At 31.6% G+C, this 18,560-nt stretch overlaps 2 protein-coding genes across 2 annotated transcripts; one reads left to right on the top strand and one right to left on the bottom strand.

Moving 5' to 3' along the window:
- Positions 1-4,273: 4,273 nt before the first annotated feature.
- LOC114327650 (gastrula zinc finger protein XlCGF26.1) lies at positions 4,274-12,778 on the bottom strand. Its single transcript, XM_028276321.2, has 2 exons — positions 12,528-12,778; positions 4,274-5,496 (listed from the first exon to the last, which is right to left on the bottom strand). The coding sequence occupies exons 1-2, from the start codon at positions 12,660-12,662 to the stop codon at positions 4,294-4,296; spliced, it is 1,338 nt and encodes a 445-aa protein (XP_028132122.2). The 5' UTR covers positions 12,663-12,778; the 3' UTR covers positions 4,274-4,293.
- A 422-nt stretch (positions 12,779-13,200) lies between these two features.
- LOC114327622 (leucine-rich repeat-containing protein 56) lies at positions 13,201-17,645 on the top strand. The gene is made up of 5 exons (XM_028276293.2): positions 13,201-13,581; positions 16,158-16,486; positions 16,699-16,868; positions 17,247-17,299; positions 17,391-17,645. Exons 1-5 carry the CDS (start codon positions 13,369-13,371, stop codon positions 17,472-17,474), a joined length of 849 nt encoding a protein of 282 aa, XP_028132094.2. The 5' UTR covers positions 13,201-13,368; the 3' UTR covers positions 17,475-17,645.
- Positions 17,646-18,560: the final 915 nt, after the last annotated feature.

Here is an 18,560-nt window from a genome sequence, read left to right as displayed (position 1 = left end):
AAAAATCCGAATTAGAATATTTTTCCTAGCGGATGCGCAGTGGCTTTCTGGACTAACTGCTGTGCTTCGTTTTATAAAGGTGGATCTATACATGTATCTATATGTAGTTTAATAAATCCTTGGACTTAATATAGTTTCTCAACATTTAAATTTAGCTGCCTCCTTATTTTGTCTCCACGCTCTTACATAGTTAACTTTATTTTTTATTTAATTTTCTATTATATCATCCCTAATCGTCTCTATCTTATTGTGGTTCTTTCTTCTTCACGTGCCATATCAGATCCGACGTTAGCGATCACCATTGCGAAGGCTTCTCGATCTTCTGCAATATGGAATAATTGTCCAGCATTTGGTATCTAAGTCCATTCTCGAATGTTTTTTAACCAAGAAACTTGTTTTCTTCCTACACCTCTACGGCCCTCTATTTTGCCTCATTTGTAATATTTTATATCGACTTCCCCTCGCTATATGTCCCAGATAAGACATTTTTCGATGTTTAACAGTCTTTAGCGGCTGACAGTCAGCCGCTATGGTCGTCCGAACGCATCCATTGAGTCATCCACAGACGTTCAAGATGGCCGTTTCCACTAGCAATTTAAGGTGTTGTTGATATATTATATGACAGACTCATAGATGAGACAGACTCCTTCCTGTTTATTTTATATTCTAAGGTTCTGACTACTGGCTGGCTGACCAGTGGCGGCTCGTATAACTTTAGGAAGGTAGTGTCAGAATCCGGGCAGCTGCCTAAATTTTTTGTGGCAGTTTTACGATATGGTCAAAAAGGATATAAAATATAAATAGAGTATCACGATAAGCTGAATTTAATTGGGTTTTTATATTTAACTTACCAAGCATTGAAAAGCTAAAAACGTTATTCATGTGCACTTTAGATTTTTCATGGGATTTCAATTTCTCCCATATATGTACAAGATCATCGGTGCCTTTGTTTGACCAAGTCTCGTCACCTCCAAACAAAACGCATACAAAACAGAAGAGTTTATTAGTTTGTTCGCAGAGGCGTAGCTACCGCCGTATCAATTATACGGGGCCCCCGACATTCAGGGGCCCCAACGCGGCATGTCGAAACAAAATTCTATTCAAAAAATTGAACAAAATATTCTGCAATTATTTCACTATTAAAACGCTTTGAAACAGTGTACATATATTGTTGGGATATCGACATTTTCGTGTAATGGATTCTTTACTATAAACTATATTTATGTACTGTACAGGTACCTATCTATTTTCTGCCTCTCGCCGTTCTGTAACAACAGACGTTTTTTGTTTTCAAGCTATGTACTTCGTGTAATGGATTCTTTACTATAAACTATATTTATGTACTGTACAGGTACCTATCTATTTTCTGCCTCTCGCCGTTCTATAACAACAGACATTTTTTGTTTTCAAGCTATGTACTTCTTATTGTTTAATCACCGTTGGCTGTGTGAGACATTGTATAATGTATAATGCGAAATTGCAATGTTTGTAATCGCTTTACCTTTGATAATTTGAAACATTGAAACACTGTGTATTGTTTGCGTATATTTTCGTGTAATCTGTTCTTTATCTATAAATTGTATTTAGGTATATCTATTTGCCGGTCGCTCGCCGTTAACGAACAGAGCTTCTTTGTGTACGCTCCTTTTCAATGTCTATTCACCCTTGGCTTGAAAAAACTGAATCTGTTTTAAAACAGTGAGTCAATTCAAATCTGTTTTTTAACTTTTATTTGCGTTATTAGAGTTTATTAGATTTATTATTATTATCTATATTTGAGTGTTATACGCTGAACTTATTAGTTCCTAAGGTTGTATTATGTAATTTGCAATTTATTTAAATTTTGCAATATACAGGGTGTTTCATCAATAATTGGAAATAATTTAATTGTAGATTCCTGGGCTCAAAATATTATATGTATTAAGATTTAACCCAAATCACCTAGTCTGAAAATACTTCTTACAGAAGCTAGAGCTCTTTGAAAAAGGCATCTTTCAATTAGTTTTTTTTAAATACCTCCAGAACGCTTCTATTCAGAGAAACCAAAACTGGTACGCCTATTTATCTTCCTTTTTTATCTTTAACTTTTAAGCCTTTTTGACACTGGATTATTAAATTGTGAGGCATTCTAGTAATAAAAGGTACTCTTGCTTTTAAGTCAGTAGAATGCACCGTTTTCTAGAAATGTCGATGTAAAAATTTTGTGTTTTTTAATTTGAAAAAAATTAAAAAAAAAAAACTATGAAAACAATAAACGAGAACTGGCACGTTTAATCGATCTCATCAATTGCGATTTTCTAGTACAGGTCATATGCTTGCGTTTTGAGTAGGTCAACGATTATTTTATTGCATTATTTTTTGTGTCTTTAATTTTGACACTAGATTATTAAATTATGAGGTATTCTAGTACTAAAAGTTACTCTTGCTTTAGGTCGGTAAAATACACCGTTTTTTTTTAATTTTTTTTAAATTTTGATCAAATTTAAGAACGAAAAAATTTCAAATCGATTTTTTTAGAAAACGGTGTATCCTACCGACTTAAAGTAAGAGTAACTTTTAGTACTAGAATACCATACAATTTAATAATCCAGTGTCAAAAATGCTTAAAAGTTAAAGACAAAGAAGTTATGCGACAAAATAACCGTTGCCCTACCCAAACAGGATGCATATGACCGGTACTAGAAACTCGCAATTTATGAAATAGATTTATCTCTGGAAGATAAATAGCCGCACCAGTTTTAGTTTTTATAAATAGATGTATTCTAGAGGTATTTCAAAAAAACTAATTAAAAGGCACCATCTCTAAAGAGCTCCAGCTCCCTTAGGAAGCCTTTTCGGAGTAGGTGATTTAGGTTAAACCGTAATATTTTGAGCTCAGAAATCTACAGTTAAAATATTTTCAATTATTAATTAAACACTCTGTATTGTTTTGTTTTATTTCGTTATCTTTTATTTTGTAATAATATTGACGATTTGTGTAATTTCAGTCAACTGTATTTGTTGTTGTTTTTTTCCTACTCTTTGTACCCTACGCTTTGTCCATAAAATTGTAAAATTTTCAGTGACAATAAAGTATATTTCTATTCTATTCTATACACGCGTTTTTGCTGCTTTTGTTAAAAATTTTTTAGCACTATCCCATATCAGTCGTGGAAAAGGGCCCCGCGACAAACTTTGATAGGGGGCCCCTGTGGGGCTAGCTACGCCACTGTTTGTTCGCAACCACACAACCAGCTATTTTTATCATAAATAATTTTATTAAACTTACGACAGCGAAGTTTTTGTCCATTTCCACTTTGTTTTTCAATTTTTAAATCGGGTAAAGGCCGACCGAGTTCTTTAATTTGTAGTTTTTTTTTCTAACGAAAAACCACCAAAAGAGTTTTTTAATATACTAATTTGATTCATTGTCAATAAATAAATTAAACGTAGAAAATAATCAAAATATTATTTTTATACCTACGACACCCACGATCACAACGCACTAACTAATAATTACAAATTAAAAAATATGGTAGAGTATAAACACAAATATACAATACAGTAGTAGACAATAAACACAATAGCGTCAAGCGAACGCGTAAAGAAACTAGAAATATGTAGATCTAAAACATTGTATCTTAAGATCCACTAACTTCCTTTTCGAGATTTCGAGCCTGGCACGGAGACTCCAATTTAAACGTATGTTAAAAGTGCAATACCGCTCTCTCTCTGTCACTTACACAGGATGCTCATACAATCTTTCTCTTTTCTCACGAGCCACTATGCCGTTCGGCACTGGGATTTTTATGATTTTCATCCTTTATCCGGTCAGCTGTGGGTGGCCAGAGTCGGTAGATTTGCATTGCGCTACACAGTTGCCAGATTTGATATAATTTATAAAAATAAAGAGAAATATTCACAAAAAAAAATAAACAGGCATTAAAATGTTTTTAAGATAAAAAATATGTTTCTGCATAGTTAGCAAGGTAGTGCCATAGCTCTATGGCACTACCTCACGGGCCGCCACTGTGGCTGACAGATTTACAGCGAGCGAGAGAAGAAAGGATGTTAGGAAAAATAGAATTTTTTACAATATTTTATGAAAATTAATTCGTAATTTGAATGGCAACAAATCAATTGATGAATATACCTGAAAATGAGTTCTTAAATAAAAAAGAAATGAGTATTAATAAAATATTGAATGGATAACATGAATCAGAATATGTATTAAGTATACTTATATCTGAAATTGAACTGTAAAAAACGGTACTCTGGTTAATAAATACATAAATAAATAAAATGAGATATTTATTAAATATTCTGATCAACCGCGATTCCATGCTTTTTCAACATGTGCGACTGCAGTCCTTTTTTCACTACATACATTTTATTTTCACAAATAGTACACGGAAAACATTTCGCCTTCCCTAAATGCTTCTCAGCAACATGTCTCTTCAACGTACTATTATTTAAATACGCGGCCCCACACTTACTACACACAAAACTTTTTTTCCTATCTGGAGTATGCTTTCGCATAAAATGCTTGTCCAACGTGGACTTTAAGTTAAAACAAAGATTACAGCTGGGACACGAGTAGTTCCTAATGTCACTGTGTTTGATATGTATATGGGTCCGCATCGTTCCTTCCGTTTTAAAAGACGCACCACACGTTTCACAAACAAAGTTCCTCGTAATTTCATGGGATCTCTTATGGACGGCGTAGGTGTATCTGTGCTTGAATTTCTTCTGGCAGATATGACATGTGTAGCGTCTTTCTTCAGAATGGACACGTAAATGATCAGCGAGGTAGTTTTTATACAAAAAAGCTGCTCCACACTGGTCACAGACGAACGTCTTGTGAATATCTTCGTGTGCCTTTACATCTGCTTTGGTTAAGAATCTGATATTACAGATACGACACTGCATTTTCTTTTTCTTCACTATAACTTTAGATTCAACAAATTCTGGAAAACCAATAGGGATTTTAACTTCAATTTCTTCGGAATATCTATCAAAGTCTGTTTCATCTAATAATATGTCATGTCTAGATAGCATATGTTGACGAAACCCAGGTTTATATAAAAAACAGTCCCCACAATGACAGGTATATTTAAAAGACGGTATTGTTTTATATTCTTCACTTAGTGGCTCATGCTGTTTGGGCAGCAGTTTGTTTTTCTGTTGTGGAACTTCAATAGATGACTTTATTTCTTCTTTAATATTGGAAGCCACATTTTGTTTTTCATCTTTATCACTATTACCATTATAACATTTTTTCACATCACGGATTTCGCTCTCTGATATCTCACAATCGCCATCGTTCTTATATATTTCAAAATTACCAAAATTGCTGTTACCATCATCAGATATTTCAAAACCATCTTCTATCTTGCATATTTGATTTTTCAGCCTTGCATTAGTTTCATGAAAGACTGCCAGAAATTTTTTAAAGCTGATTATACTTGTCGTGCACGATTGACATAATTTCTTAGGAAAATATTCACAGTCTTCTATCTAAAAAGTTAAATACAAATTAGAATGAAAATTTCTTTATAGAGGATGATGGCATAATAATAGAACTCCGTAGTGAATGAGAGACAAAAAGTATAAGCAATGAGCTCAAAAATAACAAAAGACCAGGAGAAAATGAAATAACTGCAGAAATGATGAAGAATGGAGGGGAAGAACTACAAAAAGGATGTATAGACTTATCAAGAGGATATGGGAAGAAGAAAATATGTCCAAAGATTGGACCAAAGCTATTACGAGCCCTAACAACTATTTGTTGGAAAAAGCAATTATTTTGCAAATAAAATATCAATTTACCGAAATTCTTTTATTTAATTTTTTTTTAATTGTAGATATGCAATTACAACATTTCTTTTGGTGTGTACAATTTAATTATATATTTTATGTTGATTTCTACTTAATTAATTGTTGGATAATCGAAAAAAGGTTGATAACTAAATATTGGAGCAAGGGGTTTTTAACAAATTAAAATAAAAATTAATAAAGAGTAACGTCACCCTTAGCTTAAATAACAGCCTGAACTCTACTAGGCATTATCAACTAGTTTATTATCAACTAGGCCTTCACAGAATTCAGGGGTGAAACTATCTCATATTTCTTGCAATTTAGTACGTAGTTGCGGCAAAGTATGCTGAGGGTTATTTCTTAGGTGTTGTTTCATTTTGTGTTAAAGTGTCTCTATTGGATTAAGATCCGGGCTACTAGAAGGATGTGACAAAACTTTAATGTCATGTTCTCCCATCCATTTTTTGGTAGATTTAGCCATATGGCATGAGGCTCCGTCCTGTTGAAAGATAAAATCTCCGGATGGATATAATGTTGCCGCACTTGGTAAAAATGAATGTTCAAGGATATCTTAATATTTGGCTGCGTTTACTATACCTTCAATAAAATGTAAAGTTCCCATCCCTTTGGCCGACATACAACCCCACACCATGATGCCCTGTGAAAACTTTACAGTTCTTTTGAGATAATCTTTATGGAATGCTTCTGTCTTTTCCCTAATCACACGCTTTCGGTAATCTCCTACACAGACATCAAATTTGCTTTCGTCGCTATAGATAACTTTGTTCCAGTCAAGTTTGCTACACGAAAGTTTTTCATTTAGCCCAAATATAACGATTCCTTTTCTGAGTTTCCATCAACAATGGTTTTTCTTTGGCATATTCGAATAAATAAAAAATAGAAAATTTATATCGCAAATAAGAACCTATCAAACATACCTTATAAAAACTAAGACTGCTAACAATAAAACACTGAAAACGTTTGTTTTCTATACTTCCACAAAATTTATTATAACTAAGTGACTACAGCTGTTTCGGCAAAGTGCCTTTCTCAAGTGATATAGTTTACAATGTGTTTGCCTTTTTAAGTCTTCAACTGAAGAGGTTGAGGAGTGGGGTCCTCAACCTCTTCAGTTGATTGTCTAGACTTACAAAGAGAACTCAATATCTTCTCAAATTGGTGTAATACTAATAATCTAACATTAAATATAAATAAATGTAAAATTATTACATTTAGCAGAATAAAAAAGCCTATTCTTTTCAATTACACTCTGAATTCGGTAGGCCTTGAAAGATGTTACCTAATAAAAGATCTTGGTGTATGGTTTGATAGTGAATTAAATTTCTCAAACCATATTTATAAGGTTAATAATAATAATATATTTGTTTTAAAGGAAGTTTACTGTTCCTTAGTGCGATCAATTCTAGAATATGCAGCACCTATATGGCATCCATATTACACTGTGCACAAAGAAAAACTTGAACGAGTTCAGAGAAAGTTTTTGAGACGAATAGGTCACAAACTAAAAATACCTTATGAAGAGATAAATGTTAATGACATCATGAGGCTTTTGAATTTAACCCCTTTGGAAACCAGAAGCAACTATTTAGATATTTGTACAATATATAAAATCATAAATAATATTATTGATGACCCAGATCTCCTGGCAGCTGTTGGCCTGCGTGTTCCATCTATTAATTCCAGAAATAGCCAACTACTTAACATTGAGTTTCATAGAACCAATTATGGCATTAACTCGCCTATTTGTCGAATGAGCAAATTAACAAATGAAATGTTACAAAAGTGTGATTTGGATTTATTTAATGATGGTTTTAATAAATTTAGTGGTAAAATAAAAAAGTTTCTATCAAATTAATGTTAAAATTATTATGGTAAAATGTGTCTTATTTATTAAATATGTAATCTGATTTCAAATTTATTACCTCCAAACTTTTTGTTATATATATTATGTTTCAGTGTTTTTATAATTATTGAAAAAAAAATCTAGTCACAACGACATCTTGTTATTGTTTTAGTAATCTTTTAATATATTTTGACTTGTATGTATATTCTAATGATTTAACTTTGTAAGACTATATAGGTTATACTTATAACTATCCTTTGTACTTTTATAATTATTGTTGTTTTATACCTACGTACTCTGTAAATGCTATATGCGTAAATAAAATTTTGACTTTGACTTCAGTTGAAGACTTAAAAAGGCAAACACATTGTAAACTATATCACTTGAGAAAGGCACTCTGCCGAAACAGCTGTAGTCACTTAGTTATAATAAATTTTGTGGAAGTATAGAAAACAAACGTTTTCAGTGTTTTATTGTTAGATAAAATGAACTTCCATCAAGTAACGGTCGAATCCATCAATTAACTAAGACTGCTTTTGTCGATATATTTGCGACAGCATTATCTGGAAATATTCATCCCAGTTTCTCTATTCCATCTAGCAGTTACTTCTCGTAGTGTATTTCTTCTTCCCAACTTAAATATTCTGATTAAATGTCTTACACTCCTTTGAGAAACAGTTTTTGAACGGCCTGAGTTTTTGCCGCGAACATCAATACTGGCAGTTTCACCATATTTGTAATTATATTAAACACAGTAGTTGTTGCTACAGTCAATTCTCTGGAAATTTCACACATTGTTTTCCCTTTGTGGTACTGATGAATAATAATTTCTCGCACTTTTGGATCAGTAGGATTTCCACGTGCCATTATTGTACTTTAACTGATAATAAAACTGACAGTTGTTAATTTATTCAAACTCAAATGACGCGTTACAATTATTGTTGAGAACACACTAGCTCCTCGTATGTTTGATTTCAAAGCCTTCTTTCTGTCAAGCTGATAAAACTTCACATGTTTCTCGGAAGGCACGCTAAAACGCGAGGATAATTAAAAAATGTTCCAATATATAGTTGTCAGCAGTTTTCGATTATTAAACAATTAATTGAACAGTAATCAACATAAAATATATAATTAAACCGTAGAAATAATACCATACATCATAAAAAATGTTGTTAATTTCATATTTTTTCCTCTCCTTTCTCAGATACATAGCTTTTAAACAACATATACAGCGTGTCTACTTGAGTTGGAAACATATGGGAAACTTTTTTATTATTAATTTTACGAAAAAAAGTTATTCTTTATAAAAAGTTCTGCATGCCCCAAAACCTAAGATTCAATCATCAGATATCAAATTTTCTGAATATTATACGAGGTATGTCAAAAAATATGAATTTCAGTCAAGGGTAAAGTACCTTTATTTCTCTCAATATCGAAAATTCTTATGATAAAAAGTTGTTTGGAATTAAAAACTAAGATCAAATATGCAATTACATGCTTCTTATTGAAAAAAAAATTTTTTTCTCAAATTTAAGGATACCCAACATTGTTTTTAATTATTACAAATATGATAACTCGTTTATTATTCATTTTACGAAAAAAAGTTATTCTTCGTAAAAAGCTTTGCATGGTCTAAAATCTAAGACACAACCATGATATATCGACTTTTATTAATTTTATACGAGGTGTGTCAAAAAATATGAAATTCGCTCAATATTATAGCACCTTTATATTTCACAGTATTTCAATTAGAAGGATGTAATTGCATATTGACACATAGTTTTTAGTTCTAAACAACTTTTTTAATAACTGTTTTCAATATTGTGAAAAATAAAGGTACTTTACTCTTGAGTGAAATTCATATTTTTTGACATAACTCGTATAAAATTAATCAAATGTGATATCTGTTGGTTGCATCTTCGGCCTTATGACCTACAGAGCTTTTTATAAAGAATACCTTTTTTTCGTAAAAGTAATAAAAGAGTTATCGTATGTGTAATGAATCAAAACGAAGTTAGTATCAATAAATTTGAGAAAAATTTGGAAAATATTTTTTTCCAATTAGAAGCATGTAATTGCATATTTGAGCTTAGTTTTTATTTCCAAACACCTTTTCAGAATAAGCATTTTCGATATTGAGAGAAATAAAGGTACTTTACTCTTGGACGAAGTTCATTTTTTTTGACATACCTCGTATAATATTCAGAACTTTTTATAAAGAATAACTTTTTTTCGTAAAATTAATAATAAAAAAGTTTCCCGTATGTTTCCAACTCAAGTAGACACGCTGTATATCGTAGCTACACATATATTGAATTATTACTGAATATTACTTCATTAGAAACCCGCAGAAAAAGAAAAGATCTGACAATCTTATTCAACATTATTAATGGTAATAATAGCTGTCCCGATCTTCTGTCAAAAATTGGTCTTTTGTACCTACTCGGTCAACAAGACAAACTCAAACTTTCCACATAAGCTTTCATAGATATAACTATACTTACAACAATTTTTTATCACGAACACTTAGACTTGCGAATTCTCTAAATGACTTAAATATATTCTGCAATTCCTTGGATAGATTTAAAAACCATTTGTTGAACATGCAATGTTAGTGATATAATTTCTATCAGAAATTTTTTAAGCTTAAACTTTGTTTGTTCTTTATATCGTAATGTTCTTTTTTTCCCTTTAACTTATTAGCTTTGTTATCCAATACATATTATAATATTTGTTCTTTGTGTTGACACTGTTTATGGTTTTGCTTTTGTCTTTGTAATATATTTTTTTGTAATATTTTCTGAATTGGGCTTGCCCGTAAATAAATAAATAAATAAATAAATTTACATTTAAAAAAAATTAAACAAAATAATTTCGGTAAATTGGCATTTTATTCACCAAATAACTGCTTGTTCCAACATATAGTTGTTAGGGCTCGTATGCATGCCTCATATACAAAAAAGAAGATAGATTGGCATGTGAAAATTACAGAGGTGATGCTCCATTCGATATTTCTTCTAAGGTATTGATACTAAGAGAGAGACTCAACAGATTTGCTGAAAATAAATTAGGTGAATATCAGGGAAGTTTTAGAGCTAATAGATCAGTGAAAGATCAGATTTTTACACTAAAAGAAATCCAGACTACCTGCTATGAACATGAGGTATCCCTTCATGCATTGTTCCTAGATTTTACACAAGTCTATGATAGGATAAGAAGGAATAAAATGTATGAAGCACTGACGAATTTGGAGATATACAGTTTTTCCTGTTAACATATTGATATTTGTGGATTTAACGGTATTAAAATGTCAAAGTTCAAAAAAATGGAGTTAGTGGATTTTCCCAGGACGCCCATGATATGGTAGTGAAGTATGGACAATAAAAAAAAGATAACGAGAAATTGGAAAGATGGGAAAAAGAAAATGCTCAGAGCTATATATGGAGGCAAAAACACAGTGGAAGATTAGATGCGACGAACAAACAGGGATCTAGAGCAACTGTATAGCAAACCAAGCATTAGTTGCTTCATAAAGGCAAATAATGGGAGATAGATGGGATACGTGATGAGAATGGAAAGGAAGAGAATGACGAAGATGCTCCTAAAACAGAGCCCAATCGAGAAAAGAAGGAATGGAAGACCCAGACAAAGATGGTTTGGCAGCAAACAGGAAGATACAGTAAAACCTCGATATAACGGACTAATTGGGGGGACGGGATGTCTGTTAAAGCCAAAAGGCCGTTCTATAAAAATAGGTTTAAAATCAATCAATTTTTTTTTGAAATTATGTAGGTATGTACTATATTTAGATACAGTGTACAAATCTGTAAGTTTTGAAAAAAAAAGAATAAAGTTTTGTTCGCTACTTTTTTACTTTTCTACAAAATTACTCACTGATTCATGGGTTGAATAAACGATGTAGTTTTTGGCAAAACATACAATTTATTAAAGTTGCCATCTTCTGAATTTGTTGCTGAAAAATATTCTAACAACCCAACCCGTGGGAATGAGAAGACAGGGTAGACCAAAGCTGAGGTGGATGGACGGGGTAACACAAGTGCCGAGAAGATTGGAATCGCAACTGGAAAATGCAAGCAAGGGACAGAACAGAATGGCGTAGAAAGCTTGAGAAGGTCAAGGCCCTCTAAGGGCTTTAGCACCAAGATGATGATGATCTTCTGAATTTAGAATACTTTCAGGGGGATTAGCAGGAACTTTTTCGAAAATCGACAATCATTTCACCTCTTTAGGCATTATTACCAGTTTCTTCTCTTAAAATTTTCTCACTGCAGGTACAAATCCTTTAAAAACAAATTTTTGAAAATATCTCTGGTGAACCATGCCCTATTAGAACTATAATATGAAGCGGGCAGATGATGCCTTTTGATAATTATATCTTTGAAAACACTAGGTTTACGAGATTTACCAACAATAATAATTATTAAAGTAGTCAATCCATGCGATTCATCGGCGTTAGCACAAAGCAGTGCTGAGATGTTTCCTTTTTGTTTTTCCTTGTAGAATTCGATTTTTTATATTTTCTTAAATTCAATTTTTTTTACATTTGATCTGATTTTTGGTCTGTTATATCCGAAGTCCGTTCTATCAAGATTTTACTGTATCAGAAATGAGGGAATTATTGGTTGGGAAGAAATAACAAAACAGGGATGGATGGAGGAATATTCAATTAGCAAGGAGTATGATTGGACAAGAAGTAGACTTGATGGAAGATTTGTAATGTATAGGTATTATATTATTGTGTTATAAAATTGTATTTTTAGCCATAGGCGTTCAAGGTCTGTTGAGTTTTGTAAAGACCAAGTATTATTTTAGTTGTTCTAAGATGTTATAAAATGTAAGAGCTTACCTTTATCCCTGTGATATTTGTAAAAACTGATGCCAGACAAATTTGATCTACATTTACATCAAAACAGGGATTCATATTTAATTCGTTGTCCATATTTAAACAAATTCTACATTTACTGTGATTATCTGCTGACATTTTAAGAAATTTTATTTAAATCTTGGTGTTAAAATATATGTTTTATTAAAAAATAAAAAATATAAAGAAAACTACAAAACAAATCTGTTTTAAAACGTCAAACTGGTCATGGTCAAGTCAAAGTCAAACTCAACACTAACGTGAAGTTAGCAAAATACATTATTTTTGAATCATAGGCGGAACATTACAGCTTGTGAGGGAATCTAATATTTAAATAAATATTTGTTTTTTTTTTCTGTTACAGACTTCGTAAAGATTGGTGTTTCAATACGATCTATTTGTCTGTATAAAAACAAAAGAAATCATAATATTATAAGCTATTAGTAAATTTTATAGCAATTTTCTGACCTACCTATTGTCGCTGTATAAACCTAAATAAGAGGACATTCTCATGTCATTTCACTGTCGCTCTTTTTGGACGTGTCTACGCATCCAATTTAAGGATAATTTAGTTACTATACCATATACCATTATGGGAATAGTAGGCAGAAATCTATGAATACAGGAGCTAGTTAAATCTGAGATAAAATTAAATCGAGAAATAATTAAGCTTTGCTGGTAAAATTGTTAGGAAAATGAAAAAGATTAAAACTTTTGTTTGTTTCTTAATACCTCAATCAATAATCATTTACTGGTTGCTAAGATACCTTCCAGAAGTTAATCGAAATTCAAGTGGTCGTTTCAGTTTATGTAACCATATGTAACAATGCCTCCTAATTTAGATTCTCAGTTGTCAGACGAAGAAGTTCCCAGAAACAACGACCATGTTACGATTATTTTAAGATCAATTTCCGACCATAGTATTTCTTCTTTATCAGATATATATGGCAGTGACGATTCTTTTATAGACACTAATGTCGATGTTACTTTAGAAGAATCTCTGCACGTTCCACTGGAACAAAGCTTAAGAGATTTGTTGGTAAGTATTGGTTTAATATAAAATAAATTTTCCTGAACATGGAATATACATTTCTTCGGCTTCTTCCCATTATGAGTTCGCCGTTTTTGTCCCCCACAGCACTCTATTTTCTCTGAGGGCTCTATCTATCATAGCTTTTCCTATGTGCGTTTTCTATCTTTTAACAGGTCTTCATCTTCGTCTTCTTCTACGGACGTACGGACGGACGGACGGACATATCTCTGAATATTGTAGAGAGCGAAAGCGGTCGTCAGAAGTTAAACAATAAATGATCGCGAATACGTCTGTTTTTTTCATAGACATATTAACCGTAGACAAGGCACACTGAGCAAAACAGCGTAACGCGGAAACAGCCGATCTATCTATCTTTGTTAACCAAGCAATCCCGAGCATGTGACAGACAAGAACAATCCGAGAATCCTTAATATTGGCATTACACCTCGATGCACAGAGCGGCCCATACCGTACCTAATCTATAGGTTATTATATATGTTTGTTTACTTCATTCAAAATGAATTCGCATATGCAACCAATTCAACATTTCTCTATTTTTAATATAAAACTGATGTTCACTTATTCTAACGTTTAATGGTCTTGATGTTTCACTTAAGGCTATGGGTACATAATTCGCAAATATTTTACGTGTATCCCTACTTGTTCTGTCTTTACACGGCAAATTACGTGTAGTAAAATTCACACTGGTATGGATATGTAAACATTACTAGAATGTCATTCTACTTGAAAATGCTATCATTAATTTAAAGAGATGGGTTTTGAATGTTCTTAGATAACTGTTATTTTTATAATTGCAAATTATTAATTCAGTTAATAAATGTGATAATTTTTTCACTAACTATGTATTCAGTGATTGTAATAATTTATTTGTACAACAAAGACTAATACTCAATCGAGAAAAGAGGAAAAATATTAAAGTGATTTTTTAATAATATATTGTTATGGAACGCTTACAATTTTGGACGTCTTTAACAACAAAATACTTGGATCACAGAATATATTATCCTGATGTATTCTCTGCTTGGATCTTCCACAAATAATACACAATAAATAACTTTTTATTAAGTTCACGTCTTAAATCAATTATTTATCAAATACAATATATATCAATAATATTTAATCAATAACTCAACATATTCCCGATGCAGTGTCAAATATTTAAAATTGTCACTGATTGTCAGTGTCTGACTGACAATATTATATTCGGCTGAGTGCGTTGTAAGACAAAGATAGATTTGGAAAATATTACCACGGCATTGTGTTCATTTTTTTCGAATCGTGAAAAAACCAATAAATATTTTTGAAAAATTTAAACGCAGAATGAAAGACTAAATTATTACCGAGGGCCGAAAGTCCCTTAGAATAAATAAAAAGTTTATTTTGAATGATATATTTGAAATTAAAAATCATACTAAATTTTCTTTTAGTTTTTCACCCCTGTAACTAATTAAAATAAACATTATAGAAGTTCTCAGGGACTTTCGGCCCTCGCTAATAACGTAATCTTTCATTCTGCGTTTAAATTTTTCAAAAATACTTATTAGTTTTCTCAGGATTCGAAAAAAATGAATCCCCATTTGAATAGCACTGCAGCCCAAAATACGTACCGATCCTCTTAAATAAAATTGTTCGCATTCACAAGGTATTTCATAAATACAATTCTTCGTTCTGTCTTGTTCATTGTTAGATTTAGTTGTAGATAAAATAGATCTCAATGTGTTTGTTGCCTTGAATGTTGTTGAAATGTTGAATTTATTTCCTATTGTTTTAAGTTTCTCGGATAGTTCTTTTATATTATGGATGAGCCAGATTAAATTACTTAAATTACTTAAATCATTAATATTTTGTATTTTGATAACGATGTCCGAGGTGGAAGTCGAAACGTCAATAAATTCATTTTTTAAGTTAAATTGTGGCTTATTTCCCAGTTTGAATAGTAAATTACATAAATGCCACAAAGAAATAGCTGCAGAAAAATATTATTTTTGTTAGAAAATCTTGTTGGTAGGTCACTTGGAGTGTGGCGCTTTAGTCTTCTGTTTGTCTGAGGCCTCATAAGGTTCTTCGATAGCCTGTTAAAGGTGGTTTTGCAGTCGTCTGGTGTACTTTCACCACATGATGTACTTTCCCATTTAAAAAAATCAAAGTTGTGCCTGTCACCTGAAGAGGAATCGCGCAAAGTTCGAAACATTGATGCTATAACATACTATGATTATTTTAAAAATCGACCTGTCCGAGCGTTTTGCTTATGTGCTAAAAATAAATAAGTTAATATGGGGGGTAACAATTTATTCCAGCGCACTGTATGTGCGCTCAGCGTTTGACATTGAAAACACCCTCAATAGGCTATTGATTATGTATTTTAGAAAGGAACTACACCGTTAACGGGGTTTAACTATTTAATATAGTCAATGGACCTCTAAATATGAAAAAACCGCGGAGTGCTACCATTTAAAGGGGTGCAGTCGTCTGTCTTATATTAGGGAGTAACTGGCAATTTCTTCTATGTCAGTCTTTATTTGAGGATCGTGATCGTTTATATATAATATAATTTTTTTTAGGTTCAAGTGACAGACACAGAAGACCTTACAACAGTTACCCAACTAAAGTTACGTGTTATTTCCCGTGAAACCACCCTCCAATATTTAAGTTTTTACACACCGGCCCTAAGAGAGCTCACTCTTGATGGGAGCGTTGTTTCTTCCTTAAGAGATCTCGGATTCGGGTTGAAAAATTTAAAAATTCTAAGGGTGAATAGATGCGGTTTGACTTGCATAGATGGTGTTTTTGGATTTGAACATTTGGAAGAGCTTTACATAGCTAATAATGAAATTAATACCCTTTCACCATGTGCATTTTTGAACAATGTTCGAGTGTTGGATGTGCGAAGGTAGGGTCTTTCAGATACTAAGTAGTGGTACTTCTTATTTTATACATTGACCATTAGCTCTGAAGATGACAATTTTGTAGAAACCGCTTCGCTAAGGAAAATAAAATACCTTCACACACTTTAATATACGATTTTTTTTCACTTCTTTTATTCATTCAAGTGTGTACAAAATTTATCAATCTTTCAACTGCTTATAAAACATGTTTTTTTAGAAATATGATATCTCTAGATGAGATCGATTTCCTTAAATTTTGCGAAAATATCGAAGAACTATATATTGAGGGAAATCCAGGAATCACATTAAGTCTTGGACTCAGACAAATTGTTCAGCACAGATTGCCCAGGATTAAAATTTTGGATGGCCTTATTATAACCCCTTCAGGTATGTTCACAATGTAACAGTATAATAGGTCATCGTAAGGCAAGTGTGGCATACAATGCGTCGTTACGTTGCGACGTCGCAAAGCAACGCAGCGCAACGCACTAATGGGCCTCGCCTCTGCCTTGTTCCGTTGCGACGTCGTAACGCAACGCAGCGCAGTGCACTAATGAGGCCTCGCCTTAAAGGTGGGAAACTATCGATAGTGGTAATGTAATATAATGTAAATTTATAGGTTTCTACCGATAATTTCCTACTTCTACTAGTTTGATCTCTTTTTATTTTACAACATATGTTTTTCATCTTTTGCGTCATTTTGCCAGTTCTTAGCGCACTCATACATGTAAATAATTGAATTAAAATGAATTGTAAATTTTTTAGTAATGATGAGAAACAACAATGGAGAGAATTTTCAAAATTCTATAGAGCATGATGTAAGTTGTCATTTTATTTAATAATTTTATTTTCTACAATCTATTAATCACCCTGTATATTAATCGGATTGTTAAATTAAAGTTTTTGCAGGTAGTCGCGAATGAAGATGAGAGATCCAACTTTAGTATAGATTTTCCACCGAGAGTATTCTTCCAGCGTTTTTTCAACAACTAAAAAAATACCTGCTATTCATTAGTAAAGAATAAATTTGTTAAATAGTCAAATAAAATAAAAAACAAGCTGAAAATGCGAGCATTATCATAACGAAAACTTTGTTTATTTACGTATTTTAATTCATAATATGGAAAATTGCTATTATGAAAAGTAGTTTAGAAATAATAATTATGTTTTGATCGAAATTCATATTTTTTATATACCTCGTATAAAATTAATAAAATTTTATACATGATGGTTGCATCATAAATATTAGAACATGAAGAGTTTTTTATGAAGGATAACTTTTCTTCGTCAAATTAAAAATAAACAAGTTGAAAATGCGAGCATTATCATAACGAAAACTTTGTTTATATACGTATTTAAATTCATAATATAGAAAATTGCTATTACGAAAAGCTGTTTAGAATTAAAAATTATGTTTTAATCTGCAAGTATATCATTCTAATTTAAATATTGTGAACTATTATAAAGATACTTTACTCGAAATTCGTATTTTTTACATACCTCGTATAAAATTAATAAAATTTGATTCATGATGGTTGCATCATAAATCTTAGACCAAGAAGAGATTTTTATGAAGAATAACTTTTCTTCGTCAAATTAAAAATACAAGAGTTATAAATGAAAATGATGTTGGTATCCATAATTTGAGAAAATTCGTCAATTATTTTTTTCCATTAGAAGGATGTAATTTCATATATCAGAACATACTTTTTTATTCCAAACCATATTTTAAATAACAATTTTCCAATATTGTAAAATAAATAATACATACATGATAAAGATACTTTTTACTGATGAACTTGACTTGGATCAACAGACCGAACGAGTCTCGTAAATTCCACGGGTCTGCGCCACGCTTCACGCAACCGTATTTGCGTACTTGTGTTTTGAGTGTGTGGTCGTACCAAATTTAAATATAATCGTTTCTACAAGGTTTCTACTGATTCATTATTAATATAGTATATGTATTATTGCTTTCAAAATACATATACTCAAATTGTATTTTTATATATTTATAACACATATTATTTTATATAATAATTAAATTCACTATAAAATGTCATTTATATTTTATTAATA

The sequence above is a fragment of the Diabrotica virgifera genome, chromosome 9, assembly GCF_917563875.1.
Source record: "Diabrotica virgifera virgifera chromosome 9, PGI_DIABVI_V3a".
Lineage (NCBI taxonomy): Eukaryota > Metazoa > Arthropoda > Insecta > Coleoptera > Chrysomelidae > Diabrotica > Diabrotica virgifera.
This window is presented reverse-complemented; position numbering and strand designations above follow the sequence as displayed.

Bases quoted from the DNA above. Each gene is read 5' to 3' on its own strand.
- LOC114327650 (XM_028276321.2), bottom strand. From the start codon at position 12,662: ATGTCAGCAGATAATCACAGTAAATGTAGAATTTGTTTAAATATGGAC. The intron at 5,497-12,527 runs GTAAGCTCTTAC...TTAACTTTTTAG, and splicing joins CAAATATCACAGGGATAAAG to ATAGAAGACTGTGAATATTT.
- LOC114327622 (XM_028276293.2), top strand. From the start codon at position 13,369: ATGCCTCCTAATTTAGATTCTCAGTTGTCAGACGAAGAAGTTCCCAGA. The intron at 13,582-16,157 runs GTAAGTATTGGT...AATTTTTTTTAG, and splicing joins AAAGCTTAAGAGATTTGTTG to GTTCAAGTGACAGACACAGA. The intron at 17,300-17,390 runs GTAAGTTGTCAT...AAGTTTTTGCAG, and splicing joins AAAATTCTATAGAGCATGAT to GTAGTCGCGAATGAAGATGA.